The following is a 27,968-nucleotide window of genomic DNA, read 5'->3' on the forward strand; positions in this document are numbered from 1 at the left end:
TTCCCCCATTTTGTTACTAGAGTACACTTTAGTGGATGAAGTGAATATAGCATCTGTGTTTCCCACCTTGGAAAACACCACAAGAGGGTGCAATGGGGAGGAAAGAATGACTCCTGGAAAACAACTAGGAGAATGAACAGGCATACTACATAATGTTTTTCTTTGCCAAATAATGCATGTTTATTATGCTACATCGCATTCATCCATGATTTTTACATCCATTCAAGTAAGCATAATATAAAAGTAGCTGATATGGTCCCTCAAAAAACAGAGGATAACACTATGTTAGCACCAATGACAGACAACAAATGTAAGACATTCCACATTGAAAAAAGAAGAAATTACGAAATAGAATTTGAAATCCCTGTCTTAAAATAAGTTATTTAAAACTTACATGATGAAATACTATGAATACTCTTGTATGAATGCTTGGAAAGGATCAGACTGCTTGTGACATTTTCAGTCAGCTTCATAAGAGTTACAGAATGGAGAGCATAAATAATTCATAATGATTGTCCACAAAAACTGACCGTCAGTCAAGGTCTGAGAAGAACAGGCAGGGAAAAAAAAAAGGAAAAAAATTTGTGAACAGTGTTTATGAACTTCTGATCTGAATTGGAATGCTTAAGGCTACTGGCAATATTTAAAGTAATGTATTCATACATTACAATTCATAATGTAATATCATTTCTTATAATACTGGTAAAATAGGACTTTGGTAGAAAATATTATCCGTCTCATCATATCTTTCTTATGTATCTTTTCTCTACAAACCCATAAGACACTTAAATTATAACCAATAATATCTATAAGCAGAAGTAATCAGCTTGGTTTTCAAAATGCCAAAGTATATACCTGAAATGCATGTCACTAAAAAGGAAAGGAAATGGTCTCTTCAGGCCTTTATTTTTTGTAGATTTATGTAATATTCTTTCAGAAGACTCATCTGAGGAAACTCCTCTCACCTTGTCCAAACGCTTACAAAAAGACCTAAACCACAGATCCTTTTTAAAAGATAAAAAGTGCACCAGAGTTCCTTTCATGTCTGAAGTGAGCTCACTTGAGAGTTATCCACAGTTTCATCTTCAACACCAGCAGCAAACAGAGAAAGAATGAGGTTTCAGAATTGCTACTGGCTCAGCGGTCAGGGGGGAAAAAAACAGCTTTTCAGTCTGTTAATCGAGTTCTCTATTGAAAAAGTGATGTTCAGTCCTGTAATACAGTAGAGGAATGTTGTGACACTGAGCATAGTTGAACGAGTACCGTGAAATTACTGAGAGATGAAAGGTCCTCTAGAGAGGTGTAGTGGTTCAGGGCTCTTGATAATCTCACTGGTTGGCCGGGGTTTCTAGATGTTCTTTATCACCTCTCTTTTACCTATGGGTCACCTGGTTGTTGATCAGGCCAGGGAAAGTGTCTTCTGTCTCGGCACTAAAGGAGCCCCCTTAAAAGAGACACAGAATCACAGTGACGTTCACTATACAGGGTTCTATGCATGTTCATTCTAAGCATGACATTTCATGCAATTATGGTCCCAAAAATATTTGAACACTTTAGATTATTCTTTAAACATATCAAGCCAAGCCTCTTTTTTACATCTAGACTACTATTCAAAATGTTGGGGTCTGTGAACTGTTCTAATGAAAGAAGGCTTTTTATGCTCACCAAGGCTCCATTTATTTGATCAAAAATACTAAAAAAAAAATTTTTTAATATGAATAGAATTTAAACTAACACTTTTCTTTTTTTAATACATTTTAATGTGTAATGTATTCCTGTGAATGAAATCATTCAAATATGATTTCTTCTTATTATTATTATTGTTAAAAACAGCTGTGCTGATTAATATTTTTGTGGAAACCGTGATACATTTTTGCAGGATTCTTTAATGAATAGAAAGTTCAAAATAAAAGCAATTATTTGAAACAGACATCTTTAATAAATGTCTTTATGGTCACTTTTGATCAATTAAATGCATCCTAGCTGAATAAAACTATTAATTAAAGACAAAAACAAATAGACCCTAAATATTTGAATAGTAGTGTACAAGAATAAACTAACTTTTCAGGTAAGATAAAAAAAAATAATTAGCATGAAGGGACTAGTCACTAAAAAGAAGACGTATTTCTAAGTGTCACTAAAGTGTCCAAAAGTAAATCATTTATGGAGCCAGTGTATGTGAAAAAAGTAAGTCATTTTCATGGCAAGACAATGTGAAGAGGCATTCATGACGTTTTGTTTACCTATATGGCAATTATACATCCATATACGATGACCATCATATCGACATCTGCATTTGACAATGTTATTGGTGTAATCCGACTCAGCAACCTCATAATTGGGGTTAATTACAATCTGTCAGAGAGAGTGAAAACAGTCAGCTCAAAGATCTAATCACAATGTCAGTTTCCAAGAATCAGGATAATATGATTAAAAGAATTTCTTTGGTACTAAAATTACTACTATTTCGGAAATGTCATTATTACCTGGAATGTGTAGTCTCCTGGTTTAACATCTGTAATGTCCACCCACTGGCAGTCAATATCATGCCTGTATGTATCCCAGCAGCCCACTGTGATCCCCTGCTCACCAAAGTTTGCACACTCGTATCTCTTCTCAATTCCTTAAAAAAAGTAAACAATACAAAGAGCACATCATCAAGTTGATGACGAGTTTACGCTACTATAAAAAAGGAACAGAAAACATAACTATGAGTTCAAAACCACAGAGTTAGAGTGAGGTCAACTTATTCTAACAATTGTCGGCTACAAAAACATGCACATTCTTTCATACCTTCATCACATTCTGAGTCCTCCAGACAGAAACTTGCTTTGTGTCCTTCTGCCACCTTGGTGCCATTGTTGCTAAGTAGGTCATAGTGGGTGAACACTTCCATACTATGATAGTGCCTGTAACAGTAAAAAGAAAATGTTTTAAAAACATTTACCAACAAGTAAAAGCCTACCATACCATTTAAAAGTTTGTGGTTGGTAAGATTTTTTAATTGTTTTGAAAGTAGTATCTTATGCTCACCAAGGTTGCATTTATTTTATCAAAAACACAATAAAAATAGTCATATTGTGAAATATGAATAATTTAAAATAACTGTTTTCTATTTTAATATATTTTCAAATGTAATTTTAAAAGCTGTATTTTCAGTAGCCATTACTCCATTCTTCAGGGTCGCATGATCCTTCAGAAATGATCCTAATATGCTGATTTGCTGCTCAAAAACATTTCTTTTAATTATCAACATTGAAAATTAATCTCGCTTAATATTTTTGTGGACACCATGATAAATTTTTTTTCAGGATTCTTTGATTAATAGAAAAAGTTCAAAAGAACTGCATTTATTTAAAATATAAATAAGTACATAAGTCTTTACTGTCACTTTTGATCAATTAAATTTGTCCTTACTGAATAAAATGATTAATTTCTTTAAAAAAAAAAGACTGACCCCCAAGTTTTGAACGATACTTAGGTACTTTCCAGTACAAAAATGTAAACTGATACAGTTAGCCCCATCTCTGTTGTTTACCTATTTAGTATATTATTTTTGTTCATGACATCAAAACACGGATATATGTAATATATTTATGCTCTTATGAATGATATCTGAATTCTACCTCTATTGTCTCCAGTAGTTATCAGACCCCCCTCACCTGTGGCAGTCATGCCAAACCCAGGTCTCTCTGGAGGCTTTGGGTCTGAAGTCAGATTGTCCATTGTTGTGGATCTGGGAGGAGAAGCGGAGGAGTCGACGATAGGAGTTGGCTGGGGTGGCACCGGAGGTTGAGCCCAGGCAGTTCTCCTCATAGGCACACTGTAACATGATCATAGGTCGGTCTTCTATGTATGTGGTCTGTTCCACCACCTGGGGGTTGAGCACCAGATCTGGGGCAGCTGGACGGAAATAAAAAAACCTCTTAGCTTATGTTTTAAAACAAGTGTTCCTGTCAAGAGTTCTAAAGAAAGGTTTCTCAATTATTTTTCATTGTTTTTGACTCCATATGACCTGAAAAAGTTATTTGTTTTAAACACATAATATACCACAAACTATATTAGTAATCATGTAGTAGTATGCTAAGGGCCCTATCATATACCCGGTGCAATGCGGCGCCAGGCAAGTGTTTTTTGCTAGTTTCAGCCCGACGCAGTAAACATTTTCACGTCCTGCGCCACGTTGTTTAAATAGCAAATGCATTTGCGCCCATTTGTGCGCCCATGGGCATGCTGGTCTGAAAACGAGATGTGTTCAGGCGCATTGTTGGCGCGTTGCTATTTTGAGGCAACTGAAATATTCAGTATAATATTCGCAATATTTTTTTGTTATTTTGTTTATTAGTAATATGCGCCTATAGGCGGGTCCACAACGTGCGTACACTCTGCTTATTGCACACACAGGGACGTGCAGCAGCACACAGACATGCCAAATATTACAAATAAAAGGATTATAATGTAAAAGATTAGTATTGTGTACATAAAGATATGGTGGAATCCGGCTTGTCCCGTAGATGGTCTGCTCGCGCGCTTTAACCTCGCGCACGACCAGATTTGATTCCTCTCTGGAGAAGCGTTCAGTCTTTCCGCTTGCAAACTCCTCCATGTAAATAGCGAATCCGCCATGGTGTGAGCGCAACTGGCTTTTAAAGGGAATGGGAGATGAGACTCTGATTGGTTCATTGCAAGTTATGCCCAAAACACACCCATTACTCTACTTTTAGACCATGCGCTGGGCGCACCGACCATTTTAGCAAAAGTGGATTCGGACACGCCCTAAGTGCACTTGCGCCGTGCGCTTTAGACCATGCACTTAGATCGTTAAAATAGGGCCATAAGTGTTTATGACACAATACAAACAGGCTTGCATGGAATTGTCAAAGAGACCAGTAGAGGTCAGTGTTTCTCCAGAAAATAATTAGTTGAAGCTAATAGAATTATACATATAGTACGAACTCTGAAAGTCGATGCATAAATATAAGAATAACTGTATTTGAATATTCTGATGACAATACTTACTCTCAGAGCAGGAAACTCCAGCAGCAAAGCGTCCTCCACCTTTAGGGCAGCTGAGATATTGTCCATGATGCAGACAGTGGGAGAGAGACATCTCTGTTCCAGCACACCTCACCCCACTCATAACCACTGCATCTGCATTCACTGAACCAGGCCAGTACCATGTCTCCTATACAAAAACAAAATCCCACCTCAGTTCAAGTGATTCATCTATCCCACAGGGGAAATGAAAGGGATGGATATGAATATAGAGACACCATTTATTATTAAACAAATGGCTACAGTATTAAAGATGCATCCAGTCATTTTTACTCATTAAAGTTTTAAACATAAAGAAAGTAATAGTAATTTTGAAAAACATGTTTAAAATGAAGACTCAGTAACATAGCTGTTTTATTTTAAATGGAGCGAGTTGCATCATGGGAGCAGACATGTTGAGGTGTGTGTAATACTTATAAGACGTATATAATACTTGCTTTATCTCAGTACAGTGATGCTATTGTTTACTAAATCTATTCAAATAAAGCTGAAATAAAAAATAAAATACAAATATTAGATAAAAAAATAAATGTTGCATTGGCAACTTACTGATTAAGTTGATTAATTACTGATTACTTAAGTTGAAGTACTAAAATTACTCAAACTAAAAACTGAAATAAAAAGAGAATTGTTTATAAATAATACTAAAACAACACTGTCTCAGTAACATGTCTGTTACTGGTAACTCTTTTAATAAAGGAATCAAAGCTTATCCAATGGAATTGGTAACTGAAAACATTTTGTTATGCTACATTCACATCGCTAGGTGTCACTATAAGACTGGCCTGAACTTTTATTTTATTAATTTTTTTACCAGTCTTATTTAATGCACCGTTATGAAAGAACATATGTTAGATATTAAAATGAGAGAACACAAAGTTGAGGCAAAATGTCAACAGAGAAAGAGAAATCACCAACAGCAAAATGTAAAATAACCACAAGATGGTGCTATTTCCTGTGACCTTATCAAAACCTCTGGGACTTTTTGTTCTAATCGAGAAAAGTCCTCAGCAACCAAGACCTAGCTTTGCACATCCGTGGCAAAATCAAAACACTTAATAGTTGCCTAAGGAGAATAAAACGTAATACCCAGAGCAACAAAATGTTCTCTTTGATGTCATATTTTTATAGTAGGCTAAGTTACCTACACTAAAGTCCTATCTGTTTCATATAATTGAACCATTTAATTTTTTTAAATAAAAACAAACAGAGTCCATATTGTTTAACCATTTCCAGACATAAATTACTTGTCAACACAACAGTAACATCTTCAAAAGCAAACCTCTCCTTCCCTGCGGCAGTCAACTGTTTCGTTCTTTCTTATCTATTTAAGATCCATTTGATGAAGAGATATAATTTCCTCTTGGAATAGACAGTCTCTTACTCTCTTAAACACTTCCCAGGTGTAACCGTTTATCTTCAACACTGTCAAACCAGAAGGGAGTAATGGTTTCTCTTGGCAACCGTAAACACAGACATCTATAACAGTCAGAAAGCATGTATTTAAGAAGGTAAATCTGAGGAAAAAATACATGTCTTAACATCTGGTTGTTCTACTAATTACCATTAGAAACATCATTCTCACAGGATGACTTCAAGCTGAGCTGTGCCTCTAATAAAACTGGGATTCATTTCAGACTTTAAATATACAAGTACACGTTTTCTTGCAGTAACTCGTTTTGTCTAAGGCTATTAAAAGAAAGAATTCCACCTTGGACATGGTACAAGTGAGTAGAGAGTCAATTGCACTACTGAAAAAATATATATAAAAAAACGTTTCTTTGTGGACGTATTTGACAAATAAATCACAATACATTCAATGTCATTAGTCTCTAGACAACATGCCTGAGTATTGGAATGCTGCGATTTCTTATTAACAACCAGCAGGAACAGTTAAAGGACACCACAGGAATCCCGTTGTCACAAGATAGTCGATAAAAATCAAATTGACCTGAAACATTCCAGAACTGATTTGATTTGGTTTTAATAAAGTTCAGAAATCATAATAGGACGTCACTGAAAAACTTTCAGCCCACACAGAGCTTTGATTTCACTAACAGCAGTCCTCCACCATCCCTGCTTATACAAAAATAGCTGAATAGTAATGCGAGTTTGGAATACCATGAATTTCTTCAAAGGGCCAACATCCAATTTACTAAGATCAAGGGATGATCTGGTGAGAAGGATAGACATACCTTACCAACAGCCTGTTGAGGTATCAGCAGTGTAAAAGGATCACAATGTGAGACTCGAATGTTCATTTCGAGTAGTAAACATACCTGGAAAGCACTGCTTGCAAAGCCCAGGCCCAACTGTCTGCAGACCACCATGGCCTCCATAGTGCCCCAGCCCTCACCGCACACAGTCCCCCACACCAGAGAACCATTGCGCTCCATAAGAACCTCAACACGGCCTTCAAAGGGGTTATGTCCTCCACTCAACCGCAGCTGCAATAATAAAGAGCAGACTGGCCATGGTATACTATGACAGTAAAAATGCATTTCAGTAGTCAGTCAATTTGAGTGAGTTTTTACCCTCTGTTGGAAGCCCATGGCAGGAACATTGCACCTCACGCCTGCATCCTCCTCGTGACTGCAGCCTTCGGAGTCTTTATCCATATTGAAGGGACACTCAGTGACAGACTTCTCAAAGCCAGAACATTGAACCTCATTCATATGTACAGGGCCCATTCCTGTAAAAAACATGTTTTATCCAGACACACGCATAAATGGTCATGGACACATGTTTAGTCCTAATAATAAAATCCCTACCTATATACACATATCTAATAACCATAGGAAGAAAACATAATTTACCCCGAAATTTAAGTACATTTTTGAAAGTATTTGGGAAATTGTTGTTTTCAAGGGAGAAAGAACTGAAAGAATTGAACCTTTCAATCCAGAGTTTATATGAATCTACTATGCCATTAAAGGTGAACTAAGTAACTTTTTTACCTTAACCGAACAGTTTTGGAGTCATTGGAATAGTTATATTACTTTTTTCGGGATGAATGGTGGTCATCTCGCACCCCCCAAGCGCCTGTGAGCCGAAAAACCACCCTTGCAACTTTGAGCCGGCGGGCCGCCGGCCGCAGCGTCAGGAAGTATCGCGTGATATCAGGTCTCGCGATGTAACGAATTACTTTACGGCAAAAAAATCTGCAAAAATTCTGTCATTATTGCGCTCCCTCACGCTGTTCGAACCTGAATGAAGAAGACGTTTTAAAGAATGTCCCATCTGCTTTGATGTCGTTGATCTACTAGCCTCTGGTATCTGAGAGTCGCCAACGAGCAATACAGCGAAGAAATTCGCATAGCCCTGCTATAAAGCTGCAGTCCGTAGTTTTTCCTCTTTGTCGCCATCTCTGTTCGAAATCTGCAATTGTTCTTACTTTATCTACTTTATTACGTGGGTTGTGCCTCGGCACGGCACGCAATATTTTTTTTCCCAGGATGGTAGGGGAAGACTCATGAATATTCATCAGGGAAGTCATCCCTGATTGGTCTGATGACCTACCCCTAGCCCCACCCCTAAACCTACCCGCCACTGGGGGTCTGATGACCTACCCCTAACCCCGCCCTAAACCTACCCGTCACTGGGGTTAAGACCAATCAGGGATGACTTCCCTAATGAATATTCATGATTCTTCCCCTACCATCCTGGGGAAAAAAATATCGCGCACGGCACAGCGCGGATGAATCCAATGTTTTGAGGAGAATGTGCAACTGTCAGTCACCGCGCCGGTGTGGATACTGACATTCGGTATCACAGATTCTACTTTTTGGAAGTACGACCAACATAAGAATTTTCACCAGAAAATGTCATCTGAACAAGTAAGTAACATCCACTTTTGTTCTGACCAACTAAGGGGAAAAAAGCATTGCAGTAAATCACGCTGATTAAATCTAACGATCGCTTATCATATCACGTTAAACCGTGCAAATTATACGTTATTCTCAAATTATACTTTGTATACTTTGTTCTCAACTGTTAATGTTAACAACATCAGCATTGCGTGACTACATTTAATGTGTATTAGGGCTACCTGTAGTTCAGCACTCCGTAACTGTATGAATTAAGTGAACAAGTGCGCTACTGTTACATAATTGAGTAAAAGAGTATGTAATACTTTCTTCATATGCAAATGTTACCCAATCATAGCAGTTCATGACCCTTTAAATAACTGGCTTTTATGTTGTTTATATTTATATTGTACTAAGGCCAAAAGAAATAATTAAAATATTATCTGCAAAATATTATCTATAATGTCAGACCAGAAGAGAAACATTTTCAGCTTAATAAATTTTTTCCCTCCCACCCCTTACTTATTAAATTACTTTCATTATAACATTGTATCAATTCCCTAGAGCATTTTGTGCTATGAATCCCTTAAAAGGGTCCAAGTAAATGCATGGAAGTCAGGGAGGTTGTAGCATTCCATCTACTGTAGAACCTTCAGATCAATTCAACTATACGCACCTTGTCCAAGCTGACCTCCAGAAAGCGCCTCCTTAGCACTCCCTAATCCAAGCTCACGACACACCACAGTAGCTGCTACGAGATTCCAGTTGTCATCACAGATCGTGCCCCATTCTCCATTCTTCAACACCTCCACACGCCCCTCTCCAACTACAGCGCCACCTCTGAGACGCACCAGGGGTTGCTGTATGTGAAGGAAGAGGAAGACTAAATAAGAAAGACAGATTCCTTTTTGCAGAAAAGCTAAAGTGCTAAACTCAAAGTAGGAATTCATATTTGAGAAGTTTTACAGTAATTCAGGCAACAGGTTTACTTACATCAGATGTGCATGACAAACTTTAAGAAATCATAATTAAGATGCTCATTACAAAAGTTGTTATTATTCCATTTTAATTATTCAATTAAAACACAAGAGAATTTGTTTTTCTCTTATGCTCACCAATGCGGCATTTCTTTGAGCAAAAAAAAAAAGAAAGAAAAAGAAAAGAAAGGAATAATAGTAAAATTGTCAAATACTATCACAATTTAAATTTTAATACATTTTAAAATGTTATTTATTTCTGTGATGGCAAAGCTGAATTTTCAGCATCATTACTCCAGTCTTCACTCAGTTTCATATAATCCTTCAGAAATCATTCTAATTTGCTGATTTGGTGCTCAAGAAACATTTATTTTTATGATCAACATTGAAAACAGTTGTTCCACTTAATATTTTTGTGGAAACCATGATAAAAAAAAATCAGGATTCTTTGATGAATAGACGAAAAGTTCAAAGGAACAGCCTTTATTTAAAATGTATGTTTTTGTAACATTATAAATGTCTTTACTTTAACTATTTATCAATTTGATACATCCTTGCAAAATTCCAAAACCTTCATCATTAAAAGAATGGATATATTCTGCAGGATTTCTTTCAGGATTACACAACAGACACTTCAATAGTGCAGATATACATCATGCTAATGAACTCACTGACCGAGCTGAATGGTATGTAACAGGCAGGCTTCCACATGGACTACTTATATATGTAATTTGGAAAGAGTGATGTCATTTTCGGTTAAAATGTCTGTCATCATAGGGCTTTAGAGATTTAAAAATATCATTTTCTCTGCTCTCTAAGATTAGTATTCATGTAATCACACTTTGCGGCAACTGAAAATACTGGACTCGAAAACTGCCACTTTTGCCATACATTCTTCTTTAAATAAGTAAGAGAGATGATTCACTTTAAAGTAGCCGCTTAGTCTAGATCAAGATTTTCTATAACCATGGTGATAAAGTGTGTTGAGATCTGTTCCATACTTAATATGGTCTTCTCAAAGGTGAGAGTCAGAAGTTCAGTGCAAAGCAATACCTCATGTAGACATGTGGCTTCTTGTATTTTTGGAGTAAATGTATCATCTGGCCTCACCTCCTGTCTGAAGGCCTTCCTGTATCCTGACATGGGAGTCGGGGCGAAAGCTCTGCCAGGGACGCAGCTGACTACCACAGGAGTGCCCTGCTCACACGTGCTATTGGCTTTGATGGTGAGCGTGTGGCCCAGCTTACAGCTAGACAAATGAGCTTCATTTCCGGTACAATTTATGGAGTAATCCCAGTAAGTTTGCTTTCTCCTGCGGGCAAACATCCTGAGAAACAAAGGAAAGGGAATTTTAGAATTGAGTTGAACAAACATAACACAAAACCCATGTATAGGCCCAAGTGGAAGATTCTAGCCATAATAGGGTAAAGATTCATGACTGCATTAAACATTCAATACACTTTGAACTGCAAAAGGATGAAGCGCAGCTGAAGTGACGTCACATATTCCTGCAGGAAAAGCATTGCTCATCCTACAAAGAGAATATTTAACAAGCTCCACTGTCAGAAGTATACTGACCATCATTCACAAAAAAAAAAAAAACACTATCCACATTTGTTTTTTATTTAGACTCTAAGGGAGAGAATGTCTCACACTAGACTTGCTCCAAAGTCTATGTCAGATCCCAACTATCGGGAAAACAGATGTAGACAAACACACACATAGGCTTTGAGACATACAAAAGAAAAGGTAGACATAACATTTAACTCACAGATTTGATCTAAAGTTACAGAAAAAAAATTGTTACAAAAGCTTGAACATTTAACCTGGTGTTTAATTTATAGTGTTTGTGAGAACAGCTGGGAGAGCTGTTAAACTTCCACGCTATATCATCTGAGAACATCATCTGCTTGTTCCAGCCAGGGAAAGACCCATATTATTTACAGGAACCATTTATGGACGGTCCTCTGAAAGGATTGTCCAAGTTTTCTTATGAAAGCACGGTATAAAGCCACAGGGCAGACAGAGGTAGTTGAAAGGAAGCCCATTTTGGCTCCACGCTAAAAAAACTACAGCTTTCGGCTACGTGTCCCCCCTCCCCCCAACATCGAGCACAGATTTTAAAAAAACAACGGTGCCTGCACATTTCATAAGGCACAACATGTGCGGGGAAGCACGTAGCTTAGCCGAACAGTCCGAGATCATACAACCAACTATAAAGCTTTCATTTCTATTGTGCCTAAGTGATCGCTCATAAAGCACATTAATTACCATTCATTACTAACTAGGCATTTTAGTGCTGATTTCCACATAGTTATGAAAGTGCTCATGAAGATTTATGCAACTCTTGAGAGTCATTACGAACACAGTATGGAATGTAATAGCTTAGCAGAAAGTATGAGTTCAAGACTATGTGCTCTGCAAATTTTCTCATTTATTTGCAGATTTTCTATCAGGCATATACAGAGTTTAAGAAGTCTTGAAGACTCGCTAGAAACATTCTTCATGATGCGATTTCAAATACGGCAAATATGTTTCATTTGCCTAAACCAGTGGTTTATCTGACCAATGCTGATGGAAAAGCAGCTTGTCTATCTATCTAGTATTTTCAGTCAGGCCTCCTCCCAACAGTTAATGGATTAAGATTGATGTCTGTCAGACACAAAAAATTACTGCTGTTGTTGATGAATGTGTCAGACTGTTTACTCTAAGAGAGTCAACATATATTTAAGCAAAATAGCATGTTAAATTAAGATATATGATGTTTACATATGAATAAAAAATGAAATTGATGCAAGGATCAATTCAAATTTAAAAAGCAACGCTATAGCTGAATTTGGGAATACACTACTAACAATGTGAAATGTCATGAGATGTATCCTGGTATGATTTAAAAAATATATGAAAATATAAAAAAAAAAAAAAAAAAAAAAATTAGTTTTGTAATAAAACTCAAACTTTGGATAACTTACAGTTCATTAGTCTACAAAACTAAAACCCTATATATTTTACTAAATGTATATGGCCCAGTTTCACAGACAGGGCTTAGATTAAGCCAGGATTAGGCCTTAGTTCGAAAAAGGGCATTTAAGTGGCTTTTATAAACGTGCCTTAGAAAAAAAAACACTACAGGTGTAATCTTGAGACAAAACAAAGGCACTGACATATTTTAAGATTTGTTAGTCAGTGCAAGTTGCCTTCAGTTAAAACTGCTCAAACATGCATTTTAGTCTGGGACAAGGCTTAAACCTTGTCTGTGAAACCGGGGGCATATGTTTTATACATCAGCTCACAGAGCCCCAGTAGTACCTTTATGGACCCCCAGGGGTCCCTGGATCTATAATTGATTAGACACTATTAAATCACAATGGATGAAAATTATGCTTCGTTCCATAGTTTAAATCCTGGGATGGAATTCCACAGACAACATGAACATCTTTTCAAGCAAAACATTTGGCAGGATAAATTCCAAATGAAACTATGACCAAACTGTAGACCTCCATGTTGTGTACTGTTAGCATTTTGCTGGAGTGGGAGTGTAATGAAGTAGGAAATATTATCATAAGGGGAGTACTTTAAAATACTATAATCTTCCATTTTTCTAAGGCCACCAAAGTTTCTTTAGCTTGTATGCAGATAAAACCTTTAGGTTATATTCTAAAGAAATATCTGCACAAAAGACACCTCAACTTAAGGGAAAGCAAGCACTCACTTGTACACACGGGTATTGTATCTCTTGTCTCCTGGAAAGCCGAACATGCCGCAGATGACCCTGCTGTTCATCTGAGTCCAGTCATCATCACAGATCTGCTTCCATTTGCCTCCATCCTTCACCTCCACGTAGCCCTCTGTCACTGGGATGCGCTTACGGTATGATGACAGGATGGGGCGAATACGAACATCCTCCACCTGAATGTTCAGACTCTGAAGGACAAAATAAGTCAGGTATTGTTACTGAAGTTGATTTATGATGGACATTGATTCTTGTATTAGCAATAAATATAATAACAGGAGGGTGACAAACTGCAGGCCAGACATTTTAGACACATTAAACATAAGTTTTAACAAGAAATGCCCTGCCTGTTAGTAAGGTTATTCCATTTTCATCTATATAATACGGTTCCCTCTGAATAGCGGAAAGTTTCCATTTGTTCTGTGTTAGCATTATTCAATGTACCCATGTTGTGAAACTCGTAACTGGACACTTTAACCACGGTCACTATAAAACTAAACCGGTTTTACAGTTCCATACTTCATTATAAACATCCTATCAGCAGGACTTGTTGACCTGCTCCACCTCTGAAAAATCTTCCAACTGTGTTTACCCTCAGGCCAACAACAATTCACGTCCGTGGCGAGACTATAAAAATGCATTTAATGGCTTCTGACGTATATAGTAGATGGATAAAAAGGCAAACAAGAGGTTACTGCTTTCAAGCTCGCATCAAATAATCCCAGACACCTCGATAATCAGGAAAAGGTGTGTGGTTGAAATTATTTCCCCAAAATTTACTAGAAAGTCTGGAAAATTGAAGCACATGGAGAGCATCTTATGCAACACTGTATGGCATTAGAACATAGCGGCATCTAAATGCAGCTCATCCCATTTATTTATTTATTTATTATTAACATTTTGATGGATTCCACGGTGTATCTAGGCCTACATGAACTGTAAATCCATCAGGAGGAGTGAAGCTAGATAATTTCAGTAGACTCCAAGACTACATGAAGGGCTTTAGCTGCAGATTTACATTCCTGTGCTATGATACCATGTGGGTTGAGTTTTGAGAGACTGTGTGTTGCTGTGCTCAGCAAATGCAGTGGCCTAACCATTCCATTGCCCTCTGAACCTCATGCTATAGAAGAGTGGTGGGACTGCAGTGGATTTCTGCCAATTATTGTTTGGTGTTGAAGTCATATTTGTGAAATTCAAAACCATTCAAATGTTTGGGGTCAGTAAGATTTTTTTTGGAAAGGAATTAATCAAAATCAATTGACATTAAAAACATTTGTAATTTACTAAATACTTTGTATTCATAAATAAATGCTGTTCTTTTGAACTTTCTATTTAAGAACCATTTAACATTGATAATAATAAGAAATGTTTCCAGAGCACCAAATCAGTACTTAGCATGTGGATCATGTGACACTGAAGACTGGAGTAATGGCAGCTAAAAATTCTGCTTTGCCATCACAGAAATAAAATACATTTCAAAATATATTCAAATAGGACATTTTTCATAATTTTACTGTTTTTACTGTATTTTTGATCAAATAAATACAGCCTTGATAAGCATAAGAATCTTTTTTCAAAACAATAAAAATCTCACCAACCCCGAACTCTTGAACTGTAGTGTATGTGTTAAAATACAACATTAAAGTTAAATTTAACCAAAGCCAAAGTTAAGGCACTAAGGTTGAGCTAAACGTTTCATTGTCTCTCCCACAATAGTAAAATTAAAAGGGAAATAACTGCAATGACCAGACATTAAGGGGCTCTTTGGCCTGAAAAGAAGTTGATTGAAGACCCCTGCTGTAGAACATAATTTTTCCATGAAATGAGTATGAGAAATGAAGTGGTCACCACTGGGAGACTCTTTCCTCTGATTCCCCAGACAACATAAACTGAAAAAAAAGAAGGCGTCTTTCATTAAAAAAAAGTCAAGCAAGTAATACAAGCTGAAGTCAGGGATTTCAAACTAGGAATGAGAATGTGGTTGTGGATAAACACGTGGCAAACTAAAATGGTATCCTTACTGTACCACACTGGAAATGCAAGCAGTGCAATTATGTGGGTTTATTCCAACATGGATACACTTTGGATAGAGTTCTAGAATGATAAGGCTATTATGTATTTTAAAATGTCTAGCATTTCCACATGAGGTAAAACTAAACAGATAAACCACCAAACACTCAAACACAAAATAGACATTCCTGTAAATCAAAAGACTTTTTGTGAATGGAATGGTCAGTCATTTTCCCAGTGTCTCTGACCAAGCTGTTAGAGCTGCAGGTTGAGCGGATTTAATGAAGAACTGTGTGTTTCCAAAATCTAAATTGGACACTGTGGTCAACAACAGACTTCAAAATATAGAAGTGGTTTCCGTGTCATGGCGCAAAACCAAGTAAACTTTTCACAAACAATTATTGTTATCCAAGCTACTTTGTGATGCAACAAAGCATTCCCATCAAAGGTTAAAAAAAAAAAAGCTACGGGAATAAACCAGCTATAACGGCACAAGCAACAAAACCATCCTTACACAACATCTGAACAAACAGCTTCATGAATTTTTTTAATGCGTTAAATAAAACATTGTTTGATGGATAATCCAAGTAATTTCCCATGCGCCCTAAGAAAGTAACTCGGTAGTCTTGGTAAATGGTTTTTTTCCAATAAGTGAGTGAAGTCACCATTTACTTTGTGACTGGATCAGCGAGTTTAATGACCAGTGCACATATCTGCAGCTACACAGGGTTTCCATTAACTCTTTTCTAAACAGGCAATGTGCAAGGTTTCAAAACAGGTTGGAAGAAAAAAACAACTGAAGTGAGATTTATTAGCACAAAAGAGGAAGAAAAAGATTTCCTAAACATGTGTGGCTGGCTTCTATGGTAACTGGAAGAGGAGGGGATTCTGCAGCAATAGGAAAATAAAATAGAGCAGCTGGGATAGCGATTTGTGAGGGCTTGTCCTTCTGTAGATGTAAGTAAGCATCTCAGGAGATTAGTCTGTCTTTTAAAAAGAAAAAAAAGTGAGCCCTTCTACTGCTCATACAGAAGAAGGAGTCAGAGGCACATGTGGTGAACTGACAGGCATTCTTCTACTGGCCGGTACACAGACTGTGCAAAGGAAAATGTCACACAGCCCACATTGTTTTTCCCTTAAAACAAGAAGAGTGAGAGAGCATGTTCTCTTCAACTAAACAGATAAACCAATGCTTTCAGACCACAAAAAAGGCAAAACACATCTTATGAGTGTATTCTGTAAAAGGAATAATTACATAAAAGAATACAAAAAACATCAAACTTTTCCACAATTCAAAAATATAATGAAGCAACATGAAGCTCAAATGTCCGTTAAAATGATCTACCTAAAAACTTTAACATTGAAATTAATGATTTCATTATTCTTTTTTTACCACTTTTAATTACTTTACTCACAAAGGAATTTGAGATAAATCTCGGAAAACTAACATTTTGTACAAATGGCAGATATTATTATCACAAGAAAACTGGATGGAAACAAAGAAAACAAAGACATTGTGGTAACATTTTTTAAATAATCGAATATAACAATCATCTTTCTGATTCAAAATATGAATTTCTACCCCCAGAAGAAACTAAAGTAACTAAATATGGTGCCCTCTTTTAAAAACGCTAGTGACTCTTATCGTTAATTGTTTGTGTTTGTAACTCTCTCTTTGCAAAGACATGTTAAAGAATGCCTCCTCTTCAGACGGAGCCTATTTCCAACTACCCATTTCCCTCCCCCAACTCATAATAGAACAATGTTTTAGCAGTTAGCTCAAAGTTTTTGAATGCAGGTCTGTTACTGAGCTTTTCAAAATGGTCTACTCTAGATCGACAACAGTTAACAAAGAACACATAGACCATTGCTGGACAACAGTCCTGGCCTGTCTCGGCCTGTCTGTCCTGAGCCATTGCACAAACTGATGATTATCTTTCTTAAAATAGCAGGATTCGAGTAGCGTGGTCCATTCCACTTATCTGGTGCCCATGTATAATTGGCTTTATTTATTTTTCTGACTGCAACTCTTTGACCAGTTATTTCTGACCAAACAGTCTCCTAAAGAACACTGAGGGAAAAAAACATTAAACATCAGTGTCGGTTTTCAAGGAAAACTTATACATACAGACATCTTTAAATCCTCAGGAATGTGAAAAATGTGTTTTTCCACTTGGGTGACGGTCAAAAGCCAAATGTACTATGAAAACCACAAGCAATGATCGCATAATACGCTGAATGTGGACAACAAAGCATTAAAGGCCAAGCTAAGATTGAGGAACATAGAATAACTTCAAGTCTTCCCACAGTAAATATTACTGCAAGTCACATTAGCTGTGGTTCGATTGACATTTTAAGAGATTACACTTGCTACTTCACAGAGATAAACATCCTGTTAAATATAGGGAGTGTCACCATCCCAAAAGTATGTAACTTGAAGGGGAGAGGCAGATAAATAAACAAGATGAAATTTGTCCAAAAGACAGAGAGAAAGCAATGTAAGTAAAATCCCTGCATTAGTAAATGCAAGTGATACCTTGTTACTAAGCAAATAACAGATGAGTAGATCGAAATGTAGTAGTTTAAGGAACATTATGGGTTATTTTCAATCTAACATCCATCAAGCATCTGTGGCATGCTATTCATTACCACAGACTGTAATTTTGACTCATTCCTCAGTTTTTAAAAGCAGGGGAAAAAACATTTACAATGAAATCCTATAACCAAAGTATTACTTTTTCCTTTGTCTGCACAAATTTAAAATATAAGTGAGTCACAATTTGACCTTTGTCTGTATAGGAACGCATAGCTGCATAGCATTTACATTATATGCATGCTTAATAAGAATATTATTAAGAATATCTGGAAATTGTGGTTTGAAAATGTTTAAAAAAGGGGCTTTTATGGAACCTGTAGAGTAAGAATAAATGTACACATACTGGGCCACACTCCAGAGAAGAGGCCACAGAACATATTAGTCACTAGAACAATAAAGGCTGAGTGTGAGGCAGCATCTGTCTGAGATGAAGTTCTGGCAGTGATCACGTTTAACTTCAGCTAACAAAACCAAATGATTTCTAACAAGAATTTCTATGAAATTCCTTACTAAAAAAAATACATCCAAGTCACTTTGAGCCATTTGTGTTGTAACACTGTGAAAGTTCCAGAATCCCCTATAGAACTGAAAGAAACACATTCATCAACTCTTCAACAAATAAATAATGTAACTCCCTCTGAACTCTGTAGTTTCTCATAAAGGCACAAACCCCCTGTGATTGTAATTAAGGTATTGCATAACATGTGTCTGTATGACACAGGCTTCCAGCTGCTTCTGCGTGTCCCACTCTCCCATGATTATGGTGGACGAGACAAATTATGCTAATTTTATCGAGGACTTGGACTGTCTAGATTTATCAGAATAAAGAAAGTTGGGTTTATTCAGCTTTCAGGTATAACGCTAAATAAATGGACTAAAAGCCTAGACACAATAAAAAAAAACTTATGACTGGTTAACCAACCAGTCAATTTTTTTCTTTCCAAGCAGGGATAACATCTTGTTCACTTACATTAAAATTAGGTTGTAAAATAAAATATTCACAGATTGGACCTGCCGATCCCCTAAGTCGTGCTGTAAACAAGTAATGCTAAGCCATGATTATAAATATTTGAGGATTTTTTAGATGGGCTCAGAAAAGTACATTGTATCTTTGATCTGGTTTTGAGTCCAAAAACAACTTTAACAAATAATTAGATCAATGCATATGATAAAATGGATAAGTGACCAAAACCATTACAGTTTTTTATGACAACTGTTATCCATATCGCTACCTGGAAAATGTAGCGTTCACGTTTTCTCCCCATGGTCTGTTTGCATCTTGTTTTGGAGTCTCATCTTTGGCCTCTCCTCCACATCTCTGCACCACACTTGCATTACATCATTTTTCCCATTTTAACCCAAGGAAGGCTACAGTGGGTTGCTTATGAACATTCCCAGATGACTTGAATGTGGCCAGCATTATGGTGAACCTCCCTGTGATTTAACTGCCTTAATGTGGAGCCCCGTGCAGGCTATCAGTAGATGGAAAAGCTGACTCTGGCTTTCTCTCCAGGTTTCTCAGCTGGAGACTAGTAGAAGCTGATCTAAGATGTCTACTTCCCCCTAGCCCTTGCTTGACTCATATATTCCATGTTATATTAGAAAAGGCAATAATACTTTGAAATGAAATTCAGACACAATAGGCATCTTTTTGAAAACTGTGTATTTATTCAGATATTCTGACTGCTCAGAAGGGCTTTCATTGAGGTTTCCATTTGGCTTTACACTGAGAATCACAATCAAGGTTTCCAAAATCTTATTTGTCACATCCTCTAAAGTCTGTGTTTCATCATAAGGCTCGAATTACACTTCCCTTTGTTTACAAGAGCGCCTATCATGACATATTTCTTTGATTGCTTAATACATTCTTTCTAGATGACACTGTCGGCTCAAAGCAGCTTGTGTACGGAAAGAGACAGAGGATGGGGACAAATCCCGTTATTATTACTCTAACTGGACAAAGAAATTAATTAAGACAAAGCCAAGCAGCATAAATATGGATAGTGTAAAAAATATGTCAAGAAGGTGTTTGAACATTCCATTGCCATATTCCTTGCAACCAAAGCCACTTAGCTCTGGGTGGAAAAGTAAATGGAAAAGAATGCATTGAGGGATTGGAAAAGTGATCAAAAGGAAAAAAGCAACAATAGTTTCAGAGGTGTTATGCACCTAGTTGTCCCAGCCTGGAATGCAATTTTACGGGGGGCCACAGCAACAACCTGCACCTGGTCCCTGGACCCTGAACTCAACTGCCAGTGAGACCCAATTATATGCTTTTGAATTATGAACCAAATTGAGAACACAAGTTATTAACACCTTTACTGTTGCTATTCCAGAATATTAACTTTGTACCCGTCATTGACAGAATTTTCCGGGAATCTATGGTTTCACTTTTATATGGTAGGAGGTGCTATTACGCATCTGAAAGAGGACAGAATCTCTATATAAAAACACAGGCGAAAAAGAAGCAGAAACAACTGATAGAAGCATTGCTTTTGCACATGTTGTAGTCTTTGCCAAAAGTGCTTTTTGTTCAAAACGTTGCCACATTCAAGTGTTAATAAAAAAAGAATGCATGAATGGGCCATTTTTGTGAAAATGATAAAAAATGCTGGTGGTGGCTGGCAACATGTAAAAAAAATGCTGGCGGGGAAAAAGGTTACGAATATTAGGCCTATAAGTCCTGCATCAATTCAGTCTTCCACATATTCTATAGCTTACAGAAACAAATGAATTGAACTATCAGCACTGGACACCACAAGGCTAAAATGCACCTTATCTCTGCCTTTGTGAATCAGAGGCTGCATGTCCTCTATTCATGGATTTCATCAGGTCCCTTTCCACAGGTGTATTAATCAAGCACAATGCAGTCTGCATTCATAATCTAGGTGCTTGATTTTATACACCTGTGGAAAGGGACCTGATGAAACCCATGAATATGCAACAGATTGCCCATGCAGTTCGGCCAATCAGCAGAAGTTTTTTTTTTTTTTAAAGCTGACATTTAAATGGATATATAATACATATCTAATTAAATACTAAATCTCTTCGTTATGTTGACACAATTTTGGAAAGATTCCCCCAACCACTTGCACACAATAACGGGTTGCTTCGGCATAAACCACATAGGCTGAATGATATATTTTGGCTTCAAAATGGCAAATCGGTATCGGCCCGATACTGAGCTCATGTACTCGTAACTGTACTTGTAAAAATGCTCCAATACCAACAACCGATACCAGGCAGCGTTTGTTCACTTGTATCCAGACAAAGAAACACTGACAACATAGAGTATAATGGGGATAAAAAAAGAAGGCTGTGAAGTAAATGTATCTTATTAGTGGAATATTAAACGAAATTTAGTAACACATAGCTGTAGTGCAGTGGATTGTGCGCGCAGCTGCACAGACGCACGAGCGCATCACTTTTTCACAGACATCAGTGGAAAGTTTATAGTTCAGTCAGATGTCAATGGCAAAGAAAGAAGAATGAGATATGTAGCTTATTATTAACGTTAACTGACGAGAGAGAGAGAGAGAGAGAGAGAGAGAGAGAGAGAGAGAGAGAGAGAACTTCTGTTGAATGCTCTTGATTGCTGATCGTTCACTCAGCACGTGTTATTTGGATTCAAACTAAATCGTATATGCAAGTAAAAAATGAACTGTTACCTGATTCGGTCATACCTAGGATATCCAGAACCACCAAAGGAGGGAGAGCATTCTCACATTTGGCTCTCTGGAATAGTCTTCCTGATACTGTTCGTTGCTCAGACTCGCTCTCCCAGTTTAAAACTAGATTAAAGTCGCATCTCTTCAGCCAGGCATTCATATAATCCTACAGTTCAAACTACAATCCGGCCTCTAGCTCATAAATGCCAGAGGAGAACTGGCCCCCGACTGAGCCTGGGTTCTCCCAAGGTTTTTTTTTTTCTCCATTAGGTCACCTGATGGAGTTTTAGGACACCATTAGGTCACTTGATGAAGTTTTTCGGTTCCTTGCCACTGTTGCCTTTGGCTTGCTCAGTTGGGGATATTTTGGGGATATTTAATTTAATTTTATCAATCAATAAATTCCTCTTGAAACAAACTTTGTTGTATTATTTTAATTTAATACTGTGAAGCTGCTTTGATACAATCTGTATTGTGAAAAGCGCTATACAAATAAACTTGACTTGACTTGACTTGACTTGATTTAGGTATAACGACTGATGCCCTACATTATTACAGGACGTGTGCAAGTCAAGAAGTTCCATGAACGGAAACATCCAAAGCACTGAGTACTGAATTGAATTGTCTTTCACGTTTTGTGCTTGTACTGACGAATTCAAGTGGTAGACAGTATATTCAAATGGGGTCCGTGCGTTCGGTCTTATGAACCTGCTGCTGTGTTTTAATGCTAATCAAACTAAGAACAAATAAATTACTCACTACTCTTGACTAAATAGGCTACCTTTTGTAACTTTACAAAAAGATCCTTCTATATTTAAAGGGATACTCCACTTTTTTTGGAAATAGGCTCATTTTACAACTCCCCCAGAGTTAAACAGTTGAGTTTTACCGTTTTCGAATCCATTCAGCCGATCTCCGGGTCTGGCGGTACCACTTTTAGCATAGCTTAGCATAGATCATTGAATCGGACAGGACCATTAGCATCTCTCTCAAAAAAATGACCAAAGAGTTTCGATATTTTTCCTATTTAAAACTTGACTCTTCTATAGTTACATCGTGTACTAAGACCGACGGAAAATGTAAAGTTGCGATTTTCTAGGCTGATATGGCTAGGAACTATACTCTCATTCCTGCGTAATAATCAAGAAACTTTGCTGCATGAGTCCAGCAGGCGTAATGATATGACGCAGCGCCTGAAAATAGGTCTAATAGGTTAGACAAACTTAGTCCCGGTCACGTTGGAAATAACTGAGCTGGGGACTATTTTCAGGCGCTGCGTCATATCATTACGCCTGCTGGACTCATGCAGCAAAGTTTCTTGATTATTACGCAGGAATGAGAGTATAGTTCCCAGCCATATCAGCCTAGAAAATCGCAACTTTACATTTTCCGTCGGTCTTAGTACACGATGTAACTACAGAAGAGTCAAGTTTTAAATAGGAAAAATATCGAAACTCTTTGGTCATTTTTTTGAGAGAGATGAATGGTCCTGTCCGATTCAATGATCTATGCTAAGCTAAAAGTGGTACCGCCAGACCCGGAGTTCGGCTGAATGGATTCGAAAACGGTAAGACTCAACTGTTTAACTCTGGGGGAGCTGTAAAATGAGCCTATTTCCAAAAAAAGTGGAGTATCCCTTTAATTTATTCAGTAATGAATATGCAGTGTTTTTTTTTCCTCACATTTTCACATTTGATTGATTACTGTAGTTTTTGTTGTAGTATCAAAATTGGAATAAAGAATTGATATTTCACTGTGTCCAAACATTTGTACCAAATATGTGCTGTACTACTAAATGAAAGATAGAATATGATAGAGCAATATAATGAAGAGTGAAAGTAACAGAAGCTCATACAATGCATTTTAGCAGGCTTAATTAAGCATCAAAATAACTGAAGGAAATATTTATTTGATGAACAAATTAAGCCAACTAATATGATTTATATTCTTTTGGTTTCTCTACCAATACATTTAAAAATTACAAATGCAGTGAAAATACAGGTTATCCGACCGGTATACGGTATCGGCGAGTACCAAAAATGAAAGTATCGGTATTGGACTCGAAAAAGTTGTATCGGTGCATCCCTACTAAAAGGAGATCACTTTGGGGGACTATTCATTTTGTACAAAATAATAATAATCACATGTTTATTTTTGTCTATTGCAAGTTGCATTCAAAATCCATTTGGCTCAAAAACTTGAATAGGCATGACGACCCTGAATAGTTTTATACAATTGTTTAATTTGCTATGAATCATCACTGGTAGCATATAAAGAGTGTAGACCTATTACAGTCTAGTTTTGGACTCATATAATCATTTGCATTTTTTAAATAATGTTTTACCTTAGTATGTTAGTGCTCATTTCTTGTTCATTTTTATATATTATTTCTTTCTAATTTTTATATTGTAGAAATGACTTGTTTGTTATGTGTGGTGCTGTGTTTTTGTGTGTTGAAGCTGCTGTGACAATGCAATTTCCTGTATCAATAAAGTATCAACAACAACAATAACTGTGGAAACACATCTGTGCTGAAATTACTTACATTGATGTTGTTGGTCAGGGTGTTAACAAACTTGAATCCTGGGATTCTCTTGTCGCTGCAAACCACCCCGACATCCTCAGTATGCTTGCAATCAGACACACCTATGCCATTAGACTCACACTGAGCCAAACTCCTCTCCTTCCCCGTGCAGTGGACATTGTCAAACCAGATACGGCCTAAAAACACAGGAAGTCAATGCATATAAATTATGACAAGTCATCAATTCTCCATTGAAGAATATTATATTGAATGATTAAGTTTAACAATATAGGATGTAAACTGGCATTCACTTATATTTATTTGATATATTACATGTTATAATACTATACTGTACTATTTACTGCAACGTCGTTTTAGTTGAGAAAAATGCATTCGTTTCAGATTATATCAAATACATTGTGAACACAACAAGTTTACCTTCTCCCTTCCCATATTTAGATGATGGAAACCAGGAGACTGCTTCAAAATAACCCAGTTCTCTGCATACAACTTGGGCTGCGTGAATGGTGAAATCATCATCACACACAGTCCCCCATTCCCCTTCATAGAAGACCTCAACGCGCCCTTCGTTGTGCTTGCGTTTCTCTCCTGCCAGACGTAGCTGTATCCTGGGCGTATCTGCAGGAAGCACTGGAGCAGTGTAAAGATCCTGGGAAGAGTCCTGGTAGCCCGGAGGGTAACCCAAGTGCTCATACTGTGCGTAGCTCTGACTCCATGCACACAATAGTACAAATGATACAGACCAGAGGGCCAGCATAATGAAAGAGGCTCAGACGGTTTTTATGGCCTGCAAAAAAGCAAAAGTGAAGAAATTTATGTTTTTTTGTTATTATTTAAAAGACAGCACAGAAGGACATGTTTGATGATAACAGACATAATTCATGCATTTTAAGATTTCAAGCCACCCATTTATCTGTACTTTTTTTAATCAAAAGAACTTTTATTAAAGCCATAAGCTATGGGAGAATAGCATGTGAATTCTCGTTCATTACCAAACCAGCCCACATCAAAGCGAGCAATAATGAGAACGCAGAGGCTTGTTTAGGCCCCACTGTGGGAGACTATTCATCTACATTGCCTATGGCCCATGACCTAAGCAAAAAATCATTTTGAATTCCATGGAAAATAGTCATGTTCTTAACAGAAAATACAGTTTAATTGAGCGTAACAGTTTGACAGATGTTTAAACACTTTGATTAGGATGATAGATATTCTCTTTCAATGACACAAGATAATGTGCTGATGGAAATATGGTAAGCATGAGTAGATGAGGTAACTGCTTTCCTGAGTGAAAAAAACTAATTATATACATGGGGTACAAAAGTCCACATTGAACATCTGGCATTCAAAATACATCGAATTGTAGGGTTTTGAATTATGCAAACAACTAAATGTTAGGATGTAAAATGAATAATAAATATTTAGGATTCTACACTAAGTTCTTTTGACATTGAGAAATATTTTGTGCAAAATGTCATTCTCAAACAATGCTGGTTTTGCACAAACATGTGCAATGAATGCTGTTATTTTTCCAATCCAGTTTACTCAAATTCATGTGATGATGATATCATTTGACTACAAAAATTATGGATAGAAAATTAGAAAAAAGCAAAATACAACTTAGGGTTCTCAGACATAAATAAATGACATTCTCAGAGCAAAAATATAATCTGATTAATAGGGCGAGCCTTCAAGACTTTTATGTTCTCCAGTCTGGCATGTAAGCTGTTTTTCGAGGCGAGCAAATCAATAATGTAACCTGCTTCAAAGGGCTCCCGTAAGATTGCCACTCCAAGATAAAAGAGGCACTTCTACAAAAGCATTTTTTAAAGACTTCCACTCACTTTCACACTCACTCACTCACACACACACACACACACACACACACACAGACACACACACACACACACACACATTCAAAATTGTTATTGTCTAAAATACATTAAAATGGTGAGCTTGCAACCTAAACTAAAACTAAATGTGAAAACTAAATATATATATTTATATATTATATAAAGTAGCCTATAAATTATATTTATAATGATATAAATATATATTTCAGGATTATTAAAACAATGCATCTTCAAAATGAATTATCCAACATTTCCATCCTCTGCTCCCAGCCAAACATCGCATTTATTTAAAGATGTGCTTGGTCTGAAGTGAATAAATCCCACCTCTCAGTGCAGATAGTTCAGAAATGTATTTGAGACATGCTTTTGTTCGTCTGAACAAAACCTATAGCTTTGTGTCTTCTACAGCTTTGGAAGTGACTCACATTCCTGTCCTAAAGACCTGTTTGTCTGTTAGCATTCTGCACTTCCAGACAGCAAGTCCCTTGACCACCATGAATAGGATTCAGACCACGATACAAGGGTTCACAAGTCAAAGGATCACAATTATGTGTAATACTACCTAAACACAATAACCCAGTGTTCGGCCTGAAATATATATTAATTATTCATTATATAAAGATTTGTTGTTAAAAAAAAAAGAGTTGATCTTATACAGTCACATAAAAACACGGCACATTTTTCATCACTCATTTAGAAATAAAATGCTTGTACTTGAATCATATTCCACCGACTCAAGCATGAAGTCATACGTAACCATTAGAAAAAAAATATTTTTTCAAATATCTTACAAGAAAACGTGTAGGCTAGTAGCCTACTGTAAAACAGAATGAAGCCAGAATGTAAGATGTTTAAAAACTAAATATTCAGTAGCCTACAACTCTCATGCTTTTTCTTTGAAAGAAGCAAAAACGAGATTATAAAATACAGCTTAATAACTCAAAGCAGATGCAGTTGTTAGCTTACTTTTGCTGCGAGTGCAAATTTCACAGTAGAATACTCCTCCGAAATGTGAATCTCTGCTTCTCTCAGCTGTTGCACATCCCCTAAACTTTCACTGGTTGATCTCCTGTAATTTCAGGAAAGTCGAAACAAAGTTACGCCTTGTTGAACTGCCCCCTCACACCCACCATTGAGCTGGTGACCTCATGGACCTCCAGTCGCACGGGGACATAACTGGAATTTTTTTTTTTTTAGAAACAGACATTATGTACGTGCCCAAAAGAAGAGGGTTGTTTTAAACAAAAAAAAAAACAAAAAAAAAATTATGACCTAGCCTATTAAATAATCCCATTGCACAACGAGAGCACTGGGTGACGTGAAGGGTTTACGAGGGGAGGAAAACAAAATTTGCCTAATTTGATAGTGTAGACTTTCTTATGTAAGTTGGTTTTGTTGGCTAACGAGTGGTTGTGGTGAGTGTGTTCCAGAAAGACAAACGTCGGTCGACAGATCTTTTCGGGTTGACAAAACCAGATTGAATGATTCATTCACGCAACTGAATCGGTCCGAGCAGTTCACGAGTCAATTGGCTTAATTCGGTATAGCATACTGAGCATAGCATTCATAATTTCTTTCTGCTCAACGCTTGTATTCCTCCTAGCACACATAGCCTACATCTTACTATTTCTGCCACATGTAAAGGTAATGCAGCAGAAAGGGAAATAATATGGTATTCTGAATAGAGCCATTGAACTAATAAACACTAAACTAATAAAACAT

General features: G+C 36.9%; 1 protein-coding gene across 1 annotated transcript; it reads right to left on the reverse strand.

The window, feature by feature from the left end:
• Nucleotides 1–153: 153 nt before the first annotated feature.
• Nucleotides 154–27,369, reverse strand: loxl2b (lysyl oxidase-like 2b). The gene is made up of 14 exons (XM_082169794.1): nucleotides 27,213–27,369; nucleotides 24,811–25,180; nucleotides 24,394–24,569; nucleotides 13,551–13,762; nucleotides 10,949–11,165; nucleotides 9,538–9,721; nucleotides 7,590–7,747; nucleotides 7,335–7,502; nucleotides 5,020–5,185; nucleotides 3,663–3,903; nucleotides 2,794–2,909; nucleotides 2,487–2,623; nucleotides 2,244–2,355; nucleotides 154–1,444 (listed from the first exon to the last, which is right to left on the reverse strand). The coding sequence occupies exons 2-14, from the start codon at nucleotides 25,148–25,150 to the stop codon at nucleotides 1,374–1,376; spliced, it is 2,298 nt and encodes a 765-aa protein (XP_082025920.1). The 5' UTR covers nucleotides 25,151–25,180; nucleotides 27,213–27,369; the 3' UTR covers nucleotides 154–1,373.
• Between the last annotated feature and the right edge of the window lie 599 nt (nucleotides 27,370–27,968).

This window comes from Leuciscus leuciscus (genome assembly GCF_965113295.1).
Source record: "Leuciscus leuciscus genome assembly, chromosome: 5".
Taxonomy (NCBI): Eukaryota; Metazoa; Chordata; class Actinopteri; order Cypriniformes; family Leuciscidae; genus Leuciscus; species Leuciscus leuciscus.

Bases quoted from the DNA above. Each gene is read 5' to 3' on its own strand.
- loxl2b (XM_082169794.1), bottom strand. From the start codon at position 25,150: ATGCTGGCCCTCTGGTCTGTATCATTTGTACTATTGTGTGCATGGAGT. The intron at 7,503-7,589 runs GTAAAAACTCAC...TTATTATTGCAG, and splicing joins CCATGGGCTTCCAACAGAGG to CTGCGGTTGAGTGGAGGACA. The intron at 1,445-2,243 runs GTAAACAAAACG...GTCTCTTTTAAG, and splicing joins GATGTATAATTGCCATATAG to GGGGCTCCTTTAGTGCCGAG.